The sequence below is a fragment of the Megalobrama amblycephala genome, linkage group LG15 (assembly GCF_018812025.1).
Source record: "Megalobrama amblycephala isolate DHTTF-2021 linkage group LG15, ASM1881202v1, whole genome shotgun sequence".
NCBI classification, from domain to species: domain Eukaryota; kingdom Metazoa; phylum Chordata; class Actinopteri; order Cypriniformes; family Xenocyprididae; genus Megalobrama; species Megalobrama amblycephala.
Window position 1 is genome coordinate 29,982,795 of NC_063058.1, and position 18,497 is coordinate 30,001,291.

Sequence of the window (18,497 nt, forward strand, 5' to 3'; positions counted from 1 at the left end):
AAAATAAACATTTTTATTTATATATATATATATATAAATAACTATATATTTCTCTCTATATAATACTGTAATATTATATATAACTAAATATATATATATATATATATATTAGTTTTATATGTCTTATATATATAAATAAAAATGTTTATTTTATATATATCTATTTATATATTTCTCTCTATATAATACTGTATTATATATAACTAAATATATATATTTCTATATATTATATATATATATATATATATATATATATATATATATATATATATAAATACATAAAAATATATAGAAATATATTTATTTAGTTATATATATATATATCTACACATATATAAAACTAATATATATATATATATATATAACTATATAATACTGTATTATATATAACTAAAATATATATATATATTTCTATATATTAATTTATATATCTATATATATATAAATACATAAAAATATATAGAAATATATTTATTTAGTTATATATATATCTACACATAAAACTTATATATATATATAATACTGTAATATGTATTTTATAATATTTATTATTATTTATATTAATATTTTATAATACTGTAATATTAATATTTATAATATATATATATATATATATATATATATATATATATATATATATATATATATATATATACAATAATGAGAATTTTAAATTTGAGGATAAAATAAATAGAAGTTTTGGGGTAAAATGTGCTTAATTGTCAAGAAAATATCACAATGCAAAAAAAAAATTCCACATATTTTATTTACATTACTCAACATCTTCGCTCATACATTGATTCGTCCTGAGCACAGCGAAGCGGTGACACTGTCACACTCGAGAAAATTCACCAGATCTTTGTCTAGTTTCATCTCATTCAAGTATAGCATTCATTTCCCAAAAAACATCTCTAACTGAGAGTTTCGTCATCTGAAATTAAAACGAGTATATTGCACGATAGTGTAGAACGTACCATTGTCATTACTTGGCAATAATATTAACGGTACAAATGTAACACTTTTTATATGCATCGACTACAAAAACAGCCAAAGTATATACATAGTCAACTAAACCCACATACAATGAAAGCAAGAAAAGGGACGCAACACTGAAAGCTGCACTTCACCCGTACCTCAAGACCTCAGTGACGCCCATATGGCTTCAGCAATGACAGAACGACTTAAACACGCAGTTCATTTGCTCCTGAGGCACAAAAGTGCGTTGTCACTTCACACTCGATTAAAGTTCACAATCTGATTGTAGTGTTGAAACTTTGGCCCTTTCGGTGGTTGTGTTGTTTTTGCAGCACTAAAGTCTGAAGCAGATGGCATCAGTTTCATTTTTACTCTAAAAATGATGACGTATCTCAATGCTGCATTACTCCTGACCAGCAGGAACCAGCAGGAATAAACATATTGTACTTTGATAAGCCGTATAATATGTTAAACACCATAACCGCTGTCAAAACACCAGCTTTAGTAAACAAACTGATGTTTTGTCTGAGGCATGTGTCTGGAGTGGGTTTACGGTGCGAGAGTTGATTGTGTTCACAGTGTGTCAGATCATGTAGTTCTTCTTGAGCACCTCCAGGTATTGTTGAGTGGCTCTGCTCACGGGGTCCTTCTGCTCCAGGGTCACGTTCAGGTTTTGAGAGCCGGAGGCTGAACCTACAGGAGACATACGGGCAGAACCTCCTTCCAGCTCTCCTGTCACTGAGAGAGAAAGAGAAGAACAGTTGAGTCACTTCTGAGGCCACTTTAAATTAATACAGAATAAATGTGCAGCGAAATCTCTTCTCTGATGACGAGGGCGGGGCAACCTGTCACTCACATGAGATCCACCAATAGCAAATTATGACCATTCAATCAATTCCCCATGGACAAAATCAGGTCCTGCCCTACATTTGTTCTTGTTTGAGAAGCAGTTTCACTCAGATATACGTCACAATAGGGAAGAAAAGACTATCGCAACTTCCGTTTCATGCCGACGTTAAAAAGCATGATGTCCTTGATTATGATTTCACTTTTTATCTTTAGTTAGTGTGTAATGTTGCTGTTTGAGCATAAACAACATCTGCAAAGTTACAACGCTCAAAGTTCAATGCAAAGGTAGATATTTTCTTTTACAGAAATTGCTTTTTTAAGTACTACAACAAACGGCTGGTAGGGACTACAATGAGCTACTTCCTGTGTTTGTGACATCACAAACCCCAAAATTTACATAAACCCTTCAGAAACATCCAGTTGTATTCGTTAACACCGTTACTGAAAATCGTCATTTTGGCTGCTTGAGATTCTCCAGCTTTGTTGTTGTTGAGCTGTTAAAGCTCCGCCCTCTTCTGGAAAGGGGGCGGGAGCAGCAGCTCATTTGCATTTAAGGGGACACACACAAAAACGGCGTGTTTTTGCTCACACCCAAATAGGGGCAAATTTGACAAGCTATAATAACTGATCTGTGGGGGATTTTGAGCTGAAACTTCACAGACACATTCTGGAGACACCAGAGACTATATTACATCTTGTGAAAGGGGCATAATAGGTCCCCTTTAAGGATATTTTGTTGTAATAGTGACTCACCATAGTCCAGCTCCTTCGAAATATTCTTCTCCAGCTCCGTCTGCATCTGTAACAGGAACAGACAAACCTGATTACACTTCTAACTTCATCTCATCAAACACGCATGTCCTAAAACTAGCACTCAGCCTGGATGTTTTTAAAGTCACAGCGTTCACGTAAAAATGCATCATTAGTAATCAGACATGTCAAAATTCTAGTATAAGCCATTCAAAATTTGGGGTTTTAAGCCTACAAAAAATACAGCAATATCATGAAATTATTATTACAATTTAACAAAAGTGTTTTCTATGTGAATATATTGTTAAAATGTAATTTATTCCTGTGATCAAAGCTGAATTTTCAGCATCATTACTCCAGTCTTCAGTGTCACATGATCCTTCAGAAATCATTCTAATATGAGCAAACAAGGCCATAATATATAAGTGATATAATTATAATGAATTTGATTAGTATAATATAAAATAAAAAAACTGTCGTGAATGTAACAGTCAGGGGCATTAGAATAACAGCAGACCTGATGCTGAACTCAATCGTTCACACATGTATATTAGTATAAGAAATGAGCATCAATGGGCCTCAAAAAGGATCAAATATTATCAAAATTTGACTAATACCAAAGTCCCTTTAAGACAAGTCATTTCACTCAGCGGCCATCTTTGAAACGCGTCTCGGGCATCCTGGGCATCATGCAGCTCTTTGAATGGGGAAACATCAAATTCTCCAAAGCTGTTTGCCAAGCTTTCGATTAAATTTCATATTTGTAATCACAAATCAAATCTACCAACAACTGTCTCATAATTTTTTTCTCCAAACGCTCGAATAATGACAAAAAAAGTTTTTTTTTTTTTTTTTTGCTGGATCAAGCTAATGCGCATGTAAATGCGCGTCTCCTGTGCCTCATTTCTGAGTAGTGATGTGTCGTTCTTGAACGATTCGTTCATTTTGAACGAATCTTTAATGTGACTCTGGAAGAACGAGTCGTCTCGGGGGGTGATTCGTTCAGTCGCACATGTGCAATATTCTACAGGTTCTGTACTGCTAGAAGTAGTTCACCTGATGATTCAATTGATTAGTTCATTTCATGAGTCTTTCGGGTTTTGAGTCGTTCCTTAATCACGTGACAGACCCATACGCTATGCATTCTGAGCCGGAAAGAGAATTGATTAGTTCTTTTTATGAGTCTTTCGGGTTTTTGAGTCGTTCCTTAATCACGTGACATACCCATACACTATGCTGTGTGACCCAAGCACATTATATTTATTAGTAAATAACGTTAACTCTCCAGTTTTGTTTGAGTTTGTGTTACAACTGTTAAAGCTGAAGTTATCATAACCTTGATGTTTTAAACTAACATTAATAATTCAAATTCAAAATGTTATTTGCTTTTAATTTATGTCATTATGTCCTTTTTGAGCAATCTTCTTATATTAGACCAATATGTCAAGTCTGCCTAGGAAAAGCAATTATTATAACAGCAAACTCAAAATTGGAGTAAAAATGAACAAACTAGGCTATAAATACTTTGTATTGTAGGCTTGGATTATTATATTATTATATAGCCTAGTGTTTATTTACAGATAGACAGTCAAAAAGATAAATTAATCAATATTTTATTTATAACAGGGCTTTATTTATTTATAATAACACAACACAGATCCTCAAGAAACAGTAACAAAAACAGTGACAGAAATGTCAGAAATAGCGTATGGGTATGTCACGTGATTAAGGAACGACTCAAAACCCGAAAGACTCATGAAGAGAACTAATCAATTCTCTTTCCGGCTCAGACTGCATTGGTTTAGTGTATGGGTCTGTCACGTGTTTAAGGAACGACTCAAAAACCCGAAAGACTCATGAAATGAACTAATCAATTCTCTTACCGGCTCAGACTGCATTGGTTTAGCATGGGACTGCCTGTCACGTCATTAAGGAATGACTTAAACCCGAAGACTTGTCAGACAAGAGGTGCGGTGAGCTTAATCAGCTTGTCATAAACTGAAGACCCAGGTAATGAATTAATCATTTCTGAATCTTATAGCATTGTAGTTTTGTATTGTTTGTAGTGGGATCAACGTTTGCATAAGTAGTAGATGTGTTGGGGAAGTAACATGTAACATTTTAATTACATTTTGCTAAAATGAACTAAATGAACTAAATGACTCGAAAAAAGATTCGTTCATTTTGTTGAACGAGACTCAAAAGTCCGAGTCAGTAAAATGATCCGAACTTCCCATCACTATTTCTGAGGCGCGTGTCTGGCTGTTTCTATAGAAACTGGTGATTCTAACGGCCGCTGCAGTGACGCGATGACTTTACCAGTCGGCGATTGGCTCTTATTTAAAAGGCGGGACTTATTCCGCCATATTGCGCGTTTCACTTTCTCCCATTCAAAACAATACGAGTGACACGTCTTGTGTAATTTTATAGTCTTTGCTAATACAGACCCGAGAATAGCAGAACGTTACACATCATAAACATTAGGGGCCCTATCATACACCCGGCGCAATGCGACGCCAGGCGCGACGCAAGTGTCTTTTGCTAGTTTCAGCCAAAGTCCAGTGCCACGTTGTTTAATAGCAAATGAACTCGCGCCCACCTGTTCGCCCATGAGGTGTGTTCAGGCACGTTGTTGGCGTGTTGCTATTTTGAGGCAACTGAAAACAACTGCGCCATCGACCAACAAAAACCTGGTCTAAAGTCAATGGCGCAGTATTTTTTTGTTATTTAAAGAGCGTGTTAATAATATGCGCCTATAGGTGGGTTCACAACGCGTGTACACTCTGCTTGTTACACACACAGGGACGTGCAGCAGCACACAAACATGCCAAATATTAAAAACAAAAGGATTACAATGTAAAAGATTACTATTGTGTACATAAAGATAAAAATGCCTACATTCCTATAATGCATAGTCATTGCATGTATCAGAATGACCTATTTGCAGTAATGATGATTGAAATTGGTTAATTATTTGACCAATCGTGGCAGTACACACATGTATTTAAACTGACTCGTCAGGTTGAGGGTGTCTATATTCCGCCATGTAAATAGCTAATCCACCATGGAGTAAGCGCACAAGGCTTTTAAAGGGAATGGGAGATTACACTCTGATTGGTTTATTGCACATTACGCCCAAAACACACCCATGACTCATTAAGAGACTAGGTACAACCCTTTTGGACCATGCACCAGGCGCACTGACCATTTTTTCTGTCGTTAAACTAGCAAAAGAGGATTCGGACATGCCTTAAGTGCACCTGTGTCATGTGCTTCAGACCCTAGATCTCATTTAAATATTCATTATATTCAGACATAACGGGTACTTCATTAGTATGAATATTGTGCACAGTATGTAAATTTTCTGTACCCATTAAATACCAGGATGACCTACTACATTTATCAAAATTACAAGCTGAGCACACTGCACAGGATACCGTATCCCACAATGCAACGCGCTTGACTTTACCTTCCATTCCCAATGCGCTAAAAGATCTGAAACTAATATTATTATCTGATCCAACTGTCAAAATTTACAATATTTTTTACTCAAAACAATAATTAAAATAATAAATAATCCTATTGACAACAGCTAAGCTTTTTGCAAGACTAAATTTTATGAGGTAATTTGAAAACAATGTAGCATAAAACAGTATTTTCAATGTTGCACACTGCGAAAGAAAATAGTAGATAGTATACAATGTATATTACCCAGTATACAGAAATACACTAGTATTTCATTCTGAACAGTGTTGTCTTTCAAAAACAGCTGTGTGAAGCCGCAGAGACACATTAAAGCAGGTGTGTGTGTGTGTGTGTGTGTGTGTGTTCTGACAGTCTGCACACAGCTACACACCTGCTCAGGTATCAGGCTGCAGAGAGGACAGGTGAGAAACAGACTTTTGAGCTAGAAGCTGAAGATATCAGAGACACAAGAGGTCATGAGTCCAGACAGCAGCCACAGGAAAAGCAGACGAGGAGGTTATTTGGTACGTTTATGAAGGGAAAGATAGTGGAAGGAGAAAACATATAATTATTCGTTAGTTTTAGAATCACCACCATCTGATGATTTTTCTCACTAATTTATCTGGTGAAACGGTGGATCTTCTAAAGCTAACAGGAAGTGTTAGATCATGGTTAGTGTTGAATGTTGAGGCATTTGGAAACCTGTTCGCAGAGAATGAAATGACTTCACGCAGCGCTCACCTTTGCCAGGTAGGCCTCTACGCGGTTGCTCTGGGATTCTCCTACCGTACCCAGCAGAGGCGTTCCCAGGCCCAGGCTCCTGTTCAGGGGTCCTAGAGAGGCTCCATACGCCCCCACAGAGCCCAGAGACGCCACATCTAGAGCGGGGCCTCCCAAACTGCCGTTCACTATACTGCTGGTGAGCAGAGATTTACTGCGCTGCCTCTCGCTCAGGAGTTTAGTGTTGGCCTCCGCTAACCGCTCGTTCGACCTGCGCATTATATTAACAAAAAGACATTTAATGGCACATTATGAAAGAAAACTGTAATTATGAAGCACAGAAATAAATAAATCAACTAAATAAAGACAAAAGCTGCATATTCTATAATTAAAATAATTACTAGGGCTGATTAAATTAATAAGAGCTGGTAAAAATTAATTTTATTGTAATTTATTAGTTCTTGTTTTTTATTTTATTGATTTATTTGTTTTTATTTTAATTTTTACTTGGTAAATTTATGATAATATCATGCGCCTCCCATGATATGCTGTGAAATAATATTTATTAATTTGTTCCTTATATTTTTAAATTATTTTTTATATATATATTCCTTATATTTTACCATTTTTAAAAATGTATTATTCTATTAATTTATTTGTATTTATTATTTCTTGCTTCACTTGTTGAATTTTTCATTATTTTCTGCTCTTCCTTTGATATGATTTGATATTGTTATATATACAGTATATATTTGCATTTAATATTGTTAGTTGTACTTGGTAAAAAATATCATTCTGCACTTCCTTTGATATGCAAAATACTAAAATAATAAATAATATTTATGAATTTGTTTATTTGTTTACTTATTTATTTGTATTTTACTGTTCATTATTTTTTGATCATTTCCTGCGCCTCCCTTGATATGCTTTGAAATAATATTTATTAATTTGTTCTTTTATATTTTAATATTTTTAAAATGTATTATTTTATTGATTTATTTGTATGTATTAGTTTTAGGTTTACTTGTTAAATTTTTCACCATTTTCTGCTCTTCTCTTGATATATATATATATGCATTTATTATTTTTACATGTACTTGGTAAAAATATCATTCTGCACCTGCCTTGATATACTTTAAAATAATTAATATTTATTTATGCATTTGTTTACTTTTTTATTTATTTGTATTTTACTGTTTACTTATTATTTTTTATTTTACATACTAAATTTATCATCATTTTCTGTGCCTCCCTTGATATGTTTTGAAATAATTAATTGCCATTAAACGCTCTATTCTTTTTTTGTGGTTAATACAACTAAATTACATTTTTGAATCTCACAATGTGATTGAGCTGTGATTATAGTTAAGACAAACATTTATAAATATAATTGTAGACTCCCATCATGCCTCTCACCTCTCCAGTTTGGAGGCCAGACTCTTGCGGAGGCGGAGCTCTTCGCCGTACAGCTGTTTGTAGCGTTCCAGCTCGCTGCGGCTGGAGTCTCTCTGAACCAGACTGTCCTGCTGAACGCTGCGTAAGCGGCCGAGTTCCCCCTCCAGATCCTTGATGCGCTGCTCCAGCTGAGAGCGCTGACTCGCCTCGTTCGCAGCTTTCATCTGCTCCAGAGCTTCCTGAGACGCCGCCTGCGTCTGACAAGTGAAGCATACAAACAGTGTCTAAAACTTTAGAATAAAAATAATTATTCTAATCATCTTTAAAAATATATATTTTATTGTTCAGAAATATATAATATTATAAAATAATTAAATCATAAAATTCTGCCTGCATCTGAGGAGTGAAACATACAGTGTCTAAACCTTTAGAATAAATAAAATTATTATAATTAACTTCATGAAATAAATTTTAGAGATAAAAAATATTGTAAAATAAATAATCAAATAAATAAATAATCAAATTAAAATAATTATTCTAATTTATCTTTGAAAAATAATATTACATATTTCAGAAATAATATTCTAAAATAATTAAATAACAATAAATAAATATTTTGGCTGCATCTGAGTGAAACATACAGTGTCTTTATAATAAATAAAATTATTATAATTAACTTATATAAAATACATCTTAGAAATATATAATATTGTAAAATAAATAATCAAATAAATAAATAATAATAATAATAAACAAAATAAAATTCTATGTGTGTCTGAAGATTGAAAAATAGTCTAAAACTTCATATAATAAGAAAAAAATCTAAACATTGTTTTATAAAATAATTTATTTTTAAGACATAAAATAAAATAAAAAAAATAAAATAAAAATTTGGACCTTGAAATGCATTATGGTACATGTTGAGTCTCTACCTGCAGGAAGAGGTTGACCTCCTCTAGCTTGTGTCGGATCTCCTGTCGGGCTCTTTCCTCCGTCTCCCGGCGGTACTGCTCGGCCTGGCTCTGGTCCATCACACCAGCGTCCAGCTGCCGGCGCAGACCGGCCACCTCCTCCTCCAGCTGCCTCTTGCTGCGCTCCATCTGCTCGTGGCTTCGGCTCAGGCTCTTCACAGACGCCAGCTTCTCCTTCAGCTGTCTGTTCACCTCCTCCAGCCGGGAGCAGCGCGACGCCTCACGCTCGTACTGAGACTGGAGCTCATCCATCTGCGCCAGAGGAAGGGTGACAACAGAATTGGAGTCAGGGAGAAAAGGAGACTCAATGAAGTCTGCATACTTTTAGGCTGCAAATGTGTGTAAATGCCTGAAGCTGAGACTGTACCCGTGTCTTCATTCTACTGAAGGAACTCTCTGCCTCCAGTCGGTGGCTCATGTCTCCTCTGAAGCTGCCCAGAGTAGAGTCCAGCTGTGCACCGCCCTGTTCACGCAGCTGCTTCTTAGCCGTCTTCAATAGAGTCTTCAACCTAACACATACAGTACGATACAAGATACAAGACACAATGAATACTGAGACATTCTCTCTCAATGTGGTTATTGTTAACTAAATCTATTTAGAAAAGTGTTAGAAATAATATATATAAAATAATTTATATAAAATATATAAAAAAAATAAACATTAGATAAGTTATATTTAAAAACCCTTAAGAAATACTGGCTTGGCAACTAACTGAAATAAAATGCATTTAATTTTAAGTTGAAAAACTAAAACTGAAATAAAAATAAAGCTAAATAAAATATTTCATTTTATATTTTAATATTTTATTTATTTAACAAAAACGGATAAATAAATTTAGTAAAACAAAAAAGTTTTAAAATGTAAAAATTAAAAACTTAATTAAAAAACTTAAAATAAAAACTGAATATATATTAGAAAATATAAAATATTAATTAAAATGATAGTACATAATAAAATGCATTTAATTTTAAGTCGAAAAACTAAAACTGAAATAAAAATAAAGCTAAATAAAATATTTTATATTTTAATATTTAATATTTTATTTATTTAACAAAAACGGATAAATAAATTTAGTAAAACAAAAAAGGTTTAAAATGTAAAAATTAAAAACTTAATTAAAAAACTGAATATATATTAGAAAATATAAAATATTAATTAATATGATAGTACATAATAAAATGCATTTAATTTTAAGTCGCAAAACTAAAACTGAAATAAACAAAGCTAAATAGAAATATTTTACTTTATACTTTAATATTTCATTTATTTAACAAAAACTGATAAAAATTATAAAAGCACATCATAAATTTATTAAAACAAACTTTTAAAATTTAAAAATTAAAAACTTAATTAAAAAACAAAATAAAAACTGAAAATATAAAAAGCTAATCATTAATATATATTAGAAAATACAAAATATTAATAAATACTATGATAGTATATAATAAAATGCACTTAATTTTAAGTTGAAAAACTAAAACTGAAATAAACAAAGCTAAATAGAAATATTTTACTTTATATTTTAATAATTAATATTTCATTTATTTAACAAAAACTGATAAAAATGATAAAAGCACATCATAAATTTAGTAAAACAAACTTTTAAAATTAAAAAATTAAAAACTTAAAATAAAACTGAAAATATAAAAAAGCTAATCATTAATATATATTAGAAAATACAAAAATATTAATAAATATAGTAGTCAACATTTGAAGTGGATTAAAAAAATTTGATGAACAACTTTGATGAAAGGTTTTTCACTTCAAATGTTGACTACTGTAGTATGATAGTATATAATTAATCCTAATAAATAATAAATAATCCAATAAAAACTTGAGATCTAGGTACTTATGTCAGTCTTGTTTCACCATCTAATCAATTCCCCATAGATAAAATGAAGCCTTGTATTATTTGTCCTGTCGAATATCCTGTTTCACTAGGAAATACATCACTATGGAACTGCTGTGTGGATGTTTTAGCGCTACACATGTATGTCATTCTACAGCACTATAACAGCAGGCTTGGAGTCAGTCATCACTGAATTAAACAAATACACAATGCGTCCTAGCATGTAAAAAGCATTCATCTCACAGATTTGGAAGCAGGAGGATCTGCATAGCCGGCTTCTCTACGTACTCAAACACGTCTACAGGCGTAGAGCTGCAGCGGTCGGGGTTAAAGGTTGAAGGGTCACCTGTACATTTCTTTCTGAAGGTCCGTGTTTCTCTTCATCTCCTGCTCCAAACGAGTGTCCACAGATTTCTTCTGCTCGGCTAGTTTTTTGGCCTTTTTCTTCTCGAGCTCCATCTGAAACACAGAGAGTGTTAGAAACTCTGGTCCTTAAAAGATTAAAAACAGACGTATTTAATTGTGCTGTCGACGTGACATTTCAAACAGTTTTAGCGCATATCTTGCTGACCCCAAACTTTTGAATGGTAATGTGTGTATCTATGTATACAGTGGGTACGTAAAGTATTCAGACCCCCTTAAATTTTTCACTCTTTGTTATATTGCAGCCATTTGCTAAAATCATTTAAGTTCATTTTTCCCCTCATTAATGTACACACAGCACCCCATATTGACAGAAAAACAGAATTGTTGACATTTTTGCAGATTTATTAAAAAAGAAAAACTGAAATATCACATGGTCCTAAGTATTCAGACCCTTTGCTGTGACACTCATATATTTATCTCAGGTGCTGTCCATTTCTTCTGATCATCCTTGAGACGGTTCTACACCTTCATTTGAGTCCAGCTGTGTTTGATTATACTGACTGGACTTGATTAGGAAAGCCACACCTGTCTATATAAGACCTTACAGCTCACAGTGCATGTCAGAGCAAATGAGAATCATGAGGTCAAAGGAACTGCCTGAAGAGCTCAGAGACAGAATTGTGGCAAGGCACAGATCTGGCCAAGGTTACAAAAACATTTCTGCTGCACTTAAGAGCTAAGAGCACAGTGGCCTCCATAATCCTTAAATGGAAGACGTTTGGGATGACCAGTACCCTTCCTAGAGCTGGCCGTCCGGCCAAACTGAGCTATCGGGGGAGAAGAGCCTTGGTGAGAGAGGTAAAGAAGAACCCAAAGATCACTGTGACTGAGCTCCAGAGATGCAGTCGGGAGATGGGAGAAAGTTGTAGAAAGTCAACCATCACTGCAGCCCTCTACCAGTCAGGGCTTTATGGCAGAGTGGCCCGACGGAAGCCTCTCCTCAGTGCAAGACACATGAAAAAACACCTGAAGAACTCCAAGATGGTGAGAAATAAGATTCTCTGGTCTGATGAGACCAAGATAGAAACTTTTTGGCCTTAATTCTAAGCGGTATGTGTGGAGAAAACCAGGCGCTGCTCATCACCTGTCCAATACAGTCCCAACAGTGAAGCATGGTGGTGGCAGCATCATGCTGTGGGGGTGTTTTTCAGCTGCAGGGACAGGACGACTGGTTGCAATCGAGGGAAAGATGAATGTGGCCAAGTACAGGGATATCCTGGACGAAAACCTTCTCCAGAGTGCTCAGGACCTCAGACTGGGCCGAAGGTTTACCTTCCAACAAGACAATGACCCTAAGCACACAGCTAAAATAATGAAGGAGTGGCTTCACAACAACTCCGTGACTGTTCTTGAATGGCCCAGCCAGAGCCCTGACTTAAACCCAATTGAGCATCTCTGGAGAGACCTAAAAATGGCTGTCCACCAACGTTTACCATCCAACCTGACAGAACTGGAGAGGATCTGCAAAAATGTCAACAATTCTGTGTTTTTCTGTCAATATGAGGTGCTGTGTGTACATTAATGAGGAAAAAAATGAACTTAAATGATTTAAGCAAATGGCTGCTATATAACAAAGAGTGAAAAATTTAAGGGGGTCTGAATACTTTCCGTACCCACTGTATATATTAGTGGTGTAACAGTACATGTATTCGTCCCGAACCGTCACGGTACGGCACAGGCGATCCACACTTCAATCCAGCAGGGGGCGTGCGTGGTAATGCAATGCTGTTTGCTAACCGCAACAACAGAAAAAAGTGCAGAAGAAAAGGCGATCTATGCAGAGATATGTTTACATGTAATCTCTCAACCAGTGTCAACTGCGGAAAGACGTCAATATAACAGCTTGAGAATAATCTCACGTAGCATCACATTTACCTCAGGCAAGTCATTTAGTGTCCACAGCATGTTAGTTCACTAGAGAAATGAACATTTCACTAAATATATGCACTATATTAGCTTATATATATTATTATTTTTACTTTACCTGTTAGTAATGTTTTATTTAATATACGTTTAAGTAAATTTGTCATGAAAACAAGTTATGACAGTAACTGTAAATTATTTATTTATTATATGATATTGAAAAATAATGTTATAATTAGATTTAGAAGTTAATGTGAACCGTGACGTCAATACTGAGGTACATACCGAACCGTCATGTTTGTGTACCGTAACACCCATAATATACATGTATATAAATTTCAAACTATTAAAACAAACAAAATCATCCATTTCCATGTGCTTTGATTGAGTCACTAAACAGACGTATATTTAATAATAATAAAAAAATATCAGCTGTCAAGTAACACATTTTGGATGGACACTATTGTGTCTTCTGGCACCTGATTAGTCAGTTCTCCTTTCTCTTTCTCTAGCTCAGAGAGGCGGAGTCCCAGCCGTGATCGGCTCTTGAGCTCCTCCTCCCACAGAGCTTGTGAGTCCTGGGCATTATGGGATATCATACTCTGCTTCTGCACCTGGAGAAGAGGAGCACAATTAAACGAGCCATTACTATATATTCCTGTAGCTTTGCTCTTCAAGCTCAATGTGACACATGTTTGTTATGAAGTGTACCTCTCTGTTGAGCTGTTCTTCTAGCGTCATCTTACTGCTCTGCAGGTTTGTGACGAGATCTTCCAAACGATTCCTGACCTGAGAACATCACAGGGGTCAATACGCAACAGGACCTTGCTGATTAGTTACAAATTCAACTACTTCATCATGCAGATCTACTTTCAATCTGAACAATTTAGATCCCAGAAACCAGAAATGTAAAAGAGAGAAAGAAACAATCCAATGAAAGTCGAATCAAATCAGCAAAAAGACCACCACCAAAACAGCAAAAATACCCCGCTAACAACCCAACTAGAGAAAAACAATAAAGTATGCAGACACTTTATTGTTTCCTGTTCATTTCAAGTGTAATCACAGTTAGATTTGAGGTCTAAAAGAGCTGTAAAGTCAAACAATCAGTAAAGGGAATTGCTGGAATCACAGCTAGATGTTTGATACCAACCCCTTCTCCAGGTGATGAGCCTGAAAGCTGTGAAAAGAGTGACTACACCATCAGTTTACATCAAATCTCCTCTCCGACTGACTCAAATGTGTCGTCCCCTAATTAACCAGAGTTCATCTGAAGTCAAATGTGAAGCTCAGATGACTTAAGAGGGTAAAACGAGGTTTAATGAGGATTAATGTCTAAATCTACCATCATCACTTGAGTCAGGACACTCGTACTTCACAAACTAGAGGTCCGGCTCGACCCCTGAGCACTAAATGAGTGATATTTGAGAGAACTCACCACAGCGCCCTCCTGAACGCCCTTCTGTAGTGCTTCAATGCGGTTGGTCTGCTGTTTGGTCGTGGCCTCCAGTCTGGCATTCTCGATCTCTAACCTGTAGAGATGTCATAATCTCATCAACTATTTTCACCCCTTAAAGGGATAGTTCACCCAAAAACGAAAATCCTGTCATCATTTACTCACCCTCAAGTTGTTCCAAACCTGTATATATCTATTTCTTCTGCTGAACACAAAAGAAGATATTTCGAAGACTGTCTGTAATCAAACAGTTTATAGTCCCCATTGACTTCCATAGTAGTTTTTTTCTCCATACTATTGAAGTCAGTGGGGAGCATTTGATTACAGACAGTCTTTGAAATATCTTCTTTTGTGTTCAGCAGATGCAAATGATGACAGAAATTTAATTTTTTGGGTGAACTATTCCTTTAATGATCAGTTAGCTAAGTAGCTGATTACAGTTGATGAAGTTTACTGAAATATTTAAATATGAATATAAATATATTCATATAATATTCATATTTATATAATATTTAATAACAGATAAATATGAAATATTTTAAAATTAATATAAATATATTAATATAATATCCATATTTAATAATTTAATACTATGCAATAATTTACTATTTAATAATAAGAATGTTATATATATATATATATATATATATATATATATATATATATATATATATATATATATATATCATAATATTTATATTAATTTCATTTAATATTCTTATATAATAACTTACAATTATGCAGTAAATGATTACTGAAATATGTAAATATGAATGTAAATTTATTCATATATTCTTATTTATATGATATTCATATTTAATAACTTAATATTATGCAATAAACTACTGAAATGTTACTACTATAAACTAATATAAATATATCAATATAATATTAATGTTTAATAACTTAATATTATGCAATAAATTACTGATTACCGAAATATGTAAATATGAATGTAAATTTATTCATATTATATTCTTTATATGGTATTCATATTTAATAACTTAATATTATGCAATAAACAACTACTGAAATGTTACTAATATAAACTAATATAAATATATCAATAAGATATTCATATTTAATAACTTAATATTATGCAATAAATTACTATTTAAATAAGTAAATATGAATGTACTGTTACTCATGTATATATGTATATATATATATATATATATATATATATATATATATATATATATATATATATATATATATATATATACACATATACACACACACACACACACACACATATATAGTTTATATTAATTTTATATGATATCCATATACAATCATTTCAAATTATGCAATAAATGACAAATATGACAATATATGTGAATATATTCATATTAATATGTTACAAAATATGACAAATGAATATAAATATTCATATTCAATAATGTAATATTATGCAATAAATTACTATCTAAATATGTAAATATGAATATAAATATATCCATATAATATTTATATATAATAATAACTTAATAGTATGCAATAAATGATATTACTGAAAAACTTAATAATAATAATAATAATAATAATAATAATAATATATAATAATAATATAATTATATACATGTAATATTAATATTCATATCATATAATATTTACATTCCTACCTCTATTATGGTACTATGACCTTAAGTTATATTTTCCATTTATATTTAATTTTTATAATAAATATGCATAAATACACAATATTTGTTTTCTATAGTAAAGTGTTTGATTGTAATCCCTCACGTCACTTACATGAGTGACATTATTTAACTTAAATCACGTATTATGTTGAAGTGATAGTGTTTTTGCAGGCTCAGTTCACACTGATAACTGTACCTCTGCACAGCCTCCTCCAGCTGTCTGATGGTTTGCTCTTTGCCTGTAGAAGCAGCTAGCGCCTCCTCTAGTTTCTGAGCAGTACTGCAGGCCTCTCGCTCCTTATCGCCCAGAGAGCTCTTCAGCTGACTGATGCGTCTCTCGGCCTGGACATACACTTCTTCAGACTCCTGCAGCTGGAAAAGAGTAAATGAATCAAACAAAAGGATTGAATGGCTTACGTAAGAACCTACACTTGTCATATATTTAATTAATGAATATGCATGCTGAAAATATGAATGAATATAAATTGTTCCTGAGACTCCAGTACAGTTACATACAGATTGTACTCTAAAAGGTTTCCCATAAACTGACTGGACAGTTTTCAGGAAGTACGAGTAGATTAATGGGTACCTTGCTCTTCAGTCGGTCCATGTCCTTGAGTGTGCGCGCCTTCTCTTCCTCGAGATCGTTTCGGTACCGCGTGTTGACCTCCAGAGAAGCCTCACACATGGACAACTTCTTCAGACAGTCGGCCAGTTCCTGCTGCAGCTGTCGGAGAGAGGTCTGCAAAAACACCCAACAGCTTCATTCTCTCATTGGATCAACTTCCTTTTACATTTTATTACACTGGATCTACACCGGATGTGTGCACCATGTTGAGAAGCTGCTTTTCAAGTGCCCATTCAACTGAACAAAGACACATTTTATGTTGTGTCACGCTGCCATTTTATTGTCTTTGTCTGTCTGAAATAAAAAATATTTCATATGTTTCTTCTTGTAGATTTTCATTTTATACTTTTATATAAACTAATGTTCAAATGTTTGGAGTCTGTAGCACCTTCTTCTGCATTTATTTGAAAATACATTCAAAACAGTAATATTGTGAAATATTATTACAATTTAAAATACCTGTTTTCTACTTGAATGTATTTTAACATGTATTTTATTCCTGTGATCAAAGCTGAATTTTCAGCATCATTACTCCAGTCTTCAGTGTCACATGCTCCTTCATGATCCTTCAAATCCTTCATGAATCAGCATGTTTTAGCATGTTGTTAGCATTAATTAGCATGTTGTTAGCATTAATTAGCATGTTGTTAGCATTATTTAACATGTTGCTAATGTGCTTTAAGATGGTGCTACCATGTTTTAGCATTCTGTTAGCATGAATTAGCATGTTGCCAGCATGTTTTAGCATGTTGCTAACATGATTTAACATACTGATAGCATGAAATAGCATGTTGTTAGCATGTTTTAAAACATGTTGCTAACATGAATTAATATGTTAGCATTTTTTAACATGTTGATAGAATGAATTAGCATGTTGCTAGCATAATTTAACATGTCACATGATCCTTCAGAATCTTTCATGAATCAGTATGTTGCTAGCAGTTTTTTTTATGTTTGTTAACATGTTTTAAGATGCTGCTAGCATGTTTTAAGCATTCTGTTAACATGAATTAGCATGTTTTAGCATTAATTTGCATGCTGCTAACATGTTTTAACACGTTGATAGCATGAATTAGAATGCTGCTAGCATGTTTTCCCACTTGGTTAGCATGTGTTTAACATGTTGCTGGCATGAATTAACATGTTAGCATTTTTCAACGTTGATAGGATGAATTAACATGTTGCTAGCATGATTTAACATGCCACATGATCCTTCAGAATCTTTCATGAATCAGCATGTTGCTAGCAGTTTTTAACATGTTGCTAACATGTTTTAAGATGCTGCTAGCATGTTTTAGCATTCTGATAGCATGAATTAACATGTTTTAGCATCAATTTGCATGCTGCTAACATGTTTTAACATGTTGATGGCATGAATTAGAATGCTGCTAGCATGTTTTCCCACTTGGTTAACATATTTTAACATGTTGCTGGCATGAATTAACATGTTAGCATTTTTTAACGTTGATAGGATGAATTAGCATGTTGCTAGCATGATTTAACATG

The 18,497-nt window shown here is 33.6% G+C and overlaps 1 protein-coding gene across 1 annotated transcript in view; it reads right to left on the reverse strand.

Annotated features, from left to right (window-relative positions):
• Positions 1 to 747: 747 nt before the first annotated feature.
• Positions 748 to 18,497, reverse strand: part of si:ch211-272n13.3 (ankyrin repeat domain-containing protein 26) — a 54,602-nt gene continuing 36,852 nt past the window's right edge. The window contains 13 exon segments of the mRNA XM_048157493.1: positions 748 to 1,713; positions 2,578 to 2,623; positions 6,781 to 7,030; positions 8,176 to 8,411; positions 9,087 to 9,377; positions 9,493 to 9,634; positions 11,322 to 11,434; positions 13,744 to 13,878; positions 13,976 to 14,053; positions 14,418 to 14,444; positions 14,703 to 14,796; positions 16,560 to 16,735; positions 16,953 to 17,105. Coding sequence (XP_048013450.1) covers positions 1,559 to 1,713; positions 2,578 to 2,623; positions 6,781 to 7,030; positions 8,176 to 8,411; positions 9,087 to 9,377; positions 9,493 to 9,634; positions 11,322 to 11,434; positions 13,744 to 13,878; positions 13,976 to 14,053; positions 14,418 to 14,444; positions 14,703 to 14,796; positions 16,560 to 16,735; positions 16,953 to 17,105 — 1,896 coding nt within the window. The 3' untranslated portion in view covers positions 748 to 1,558.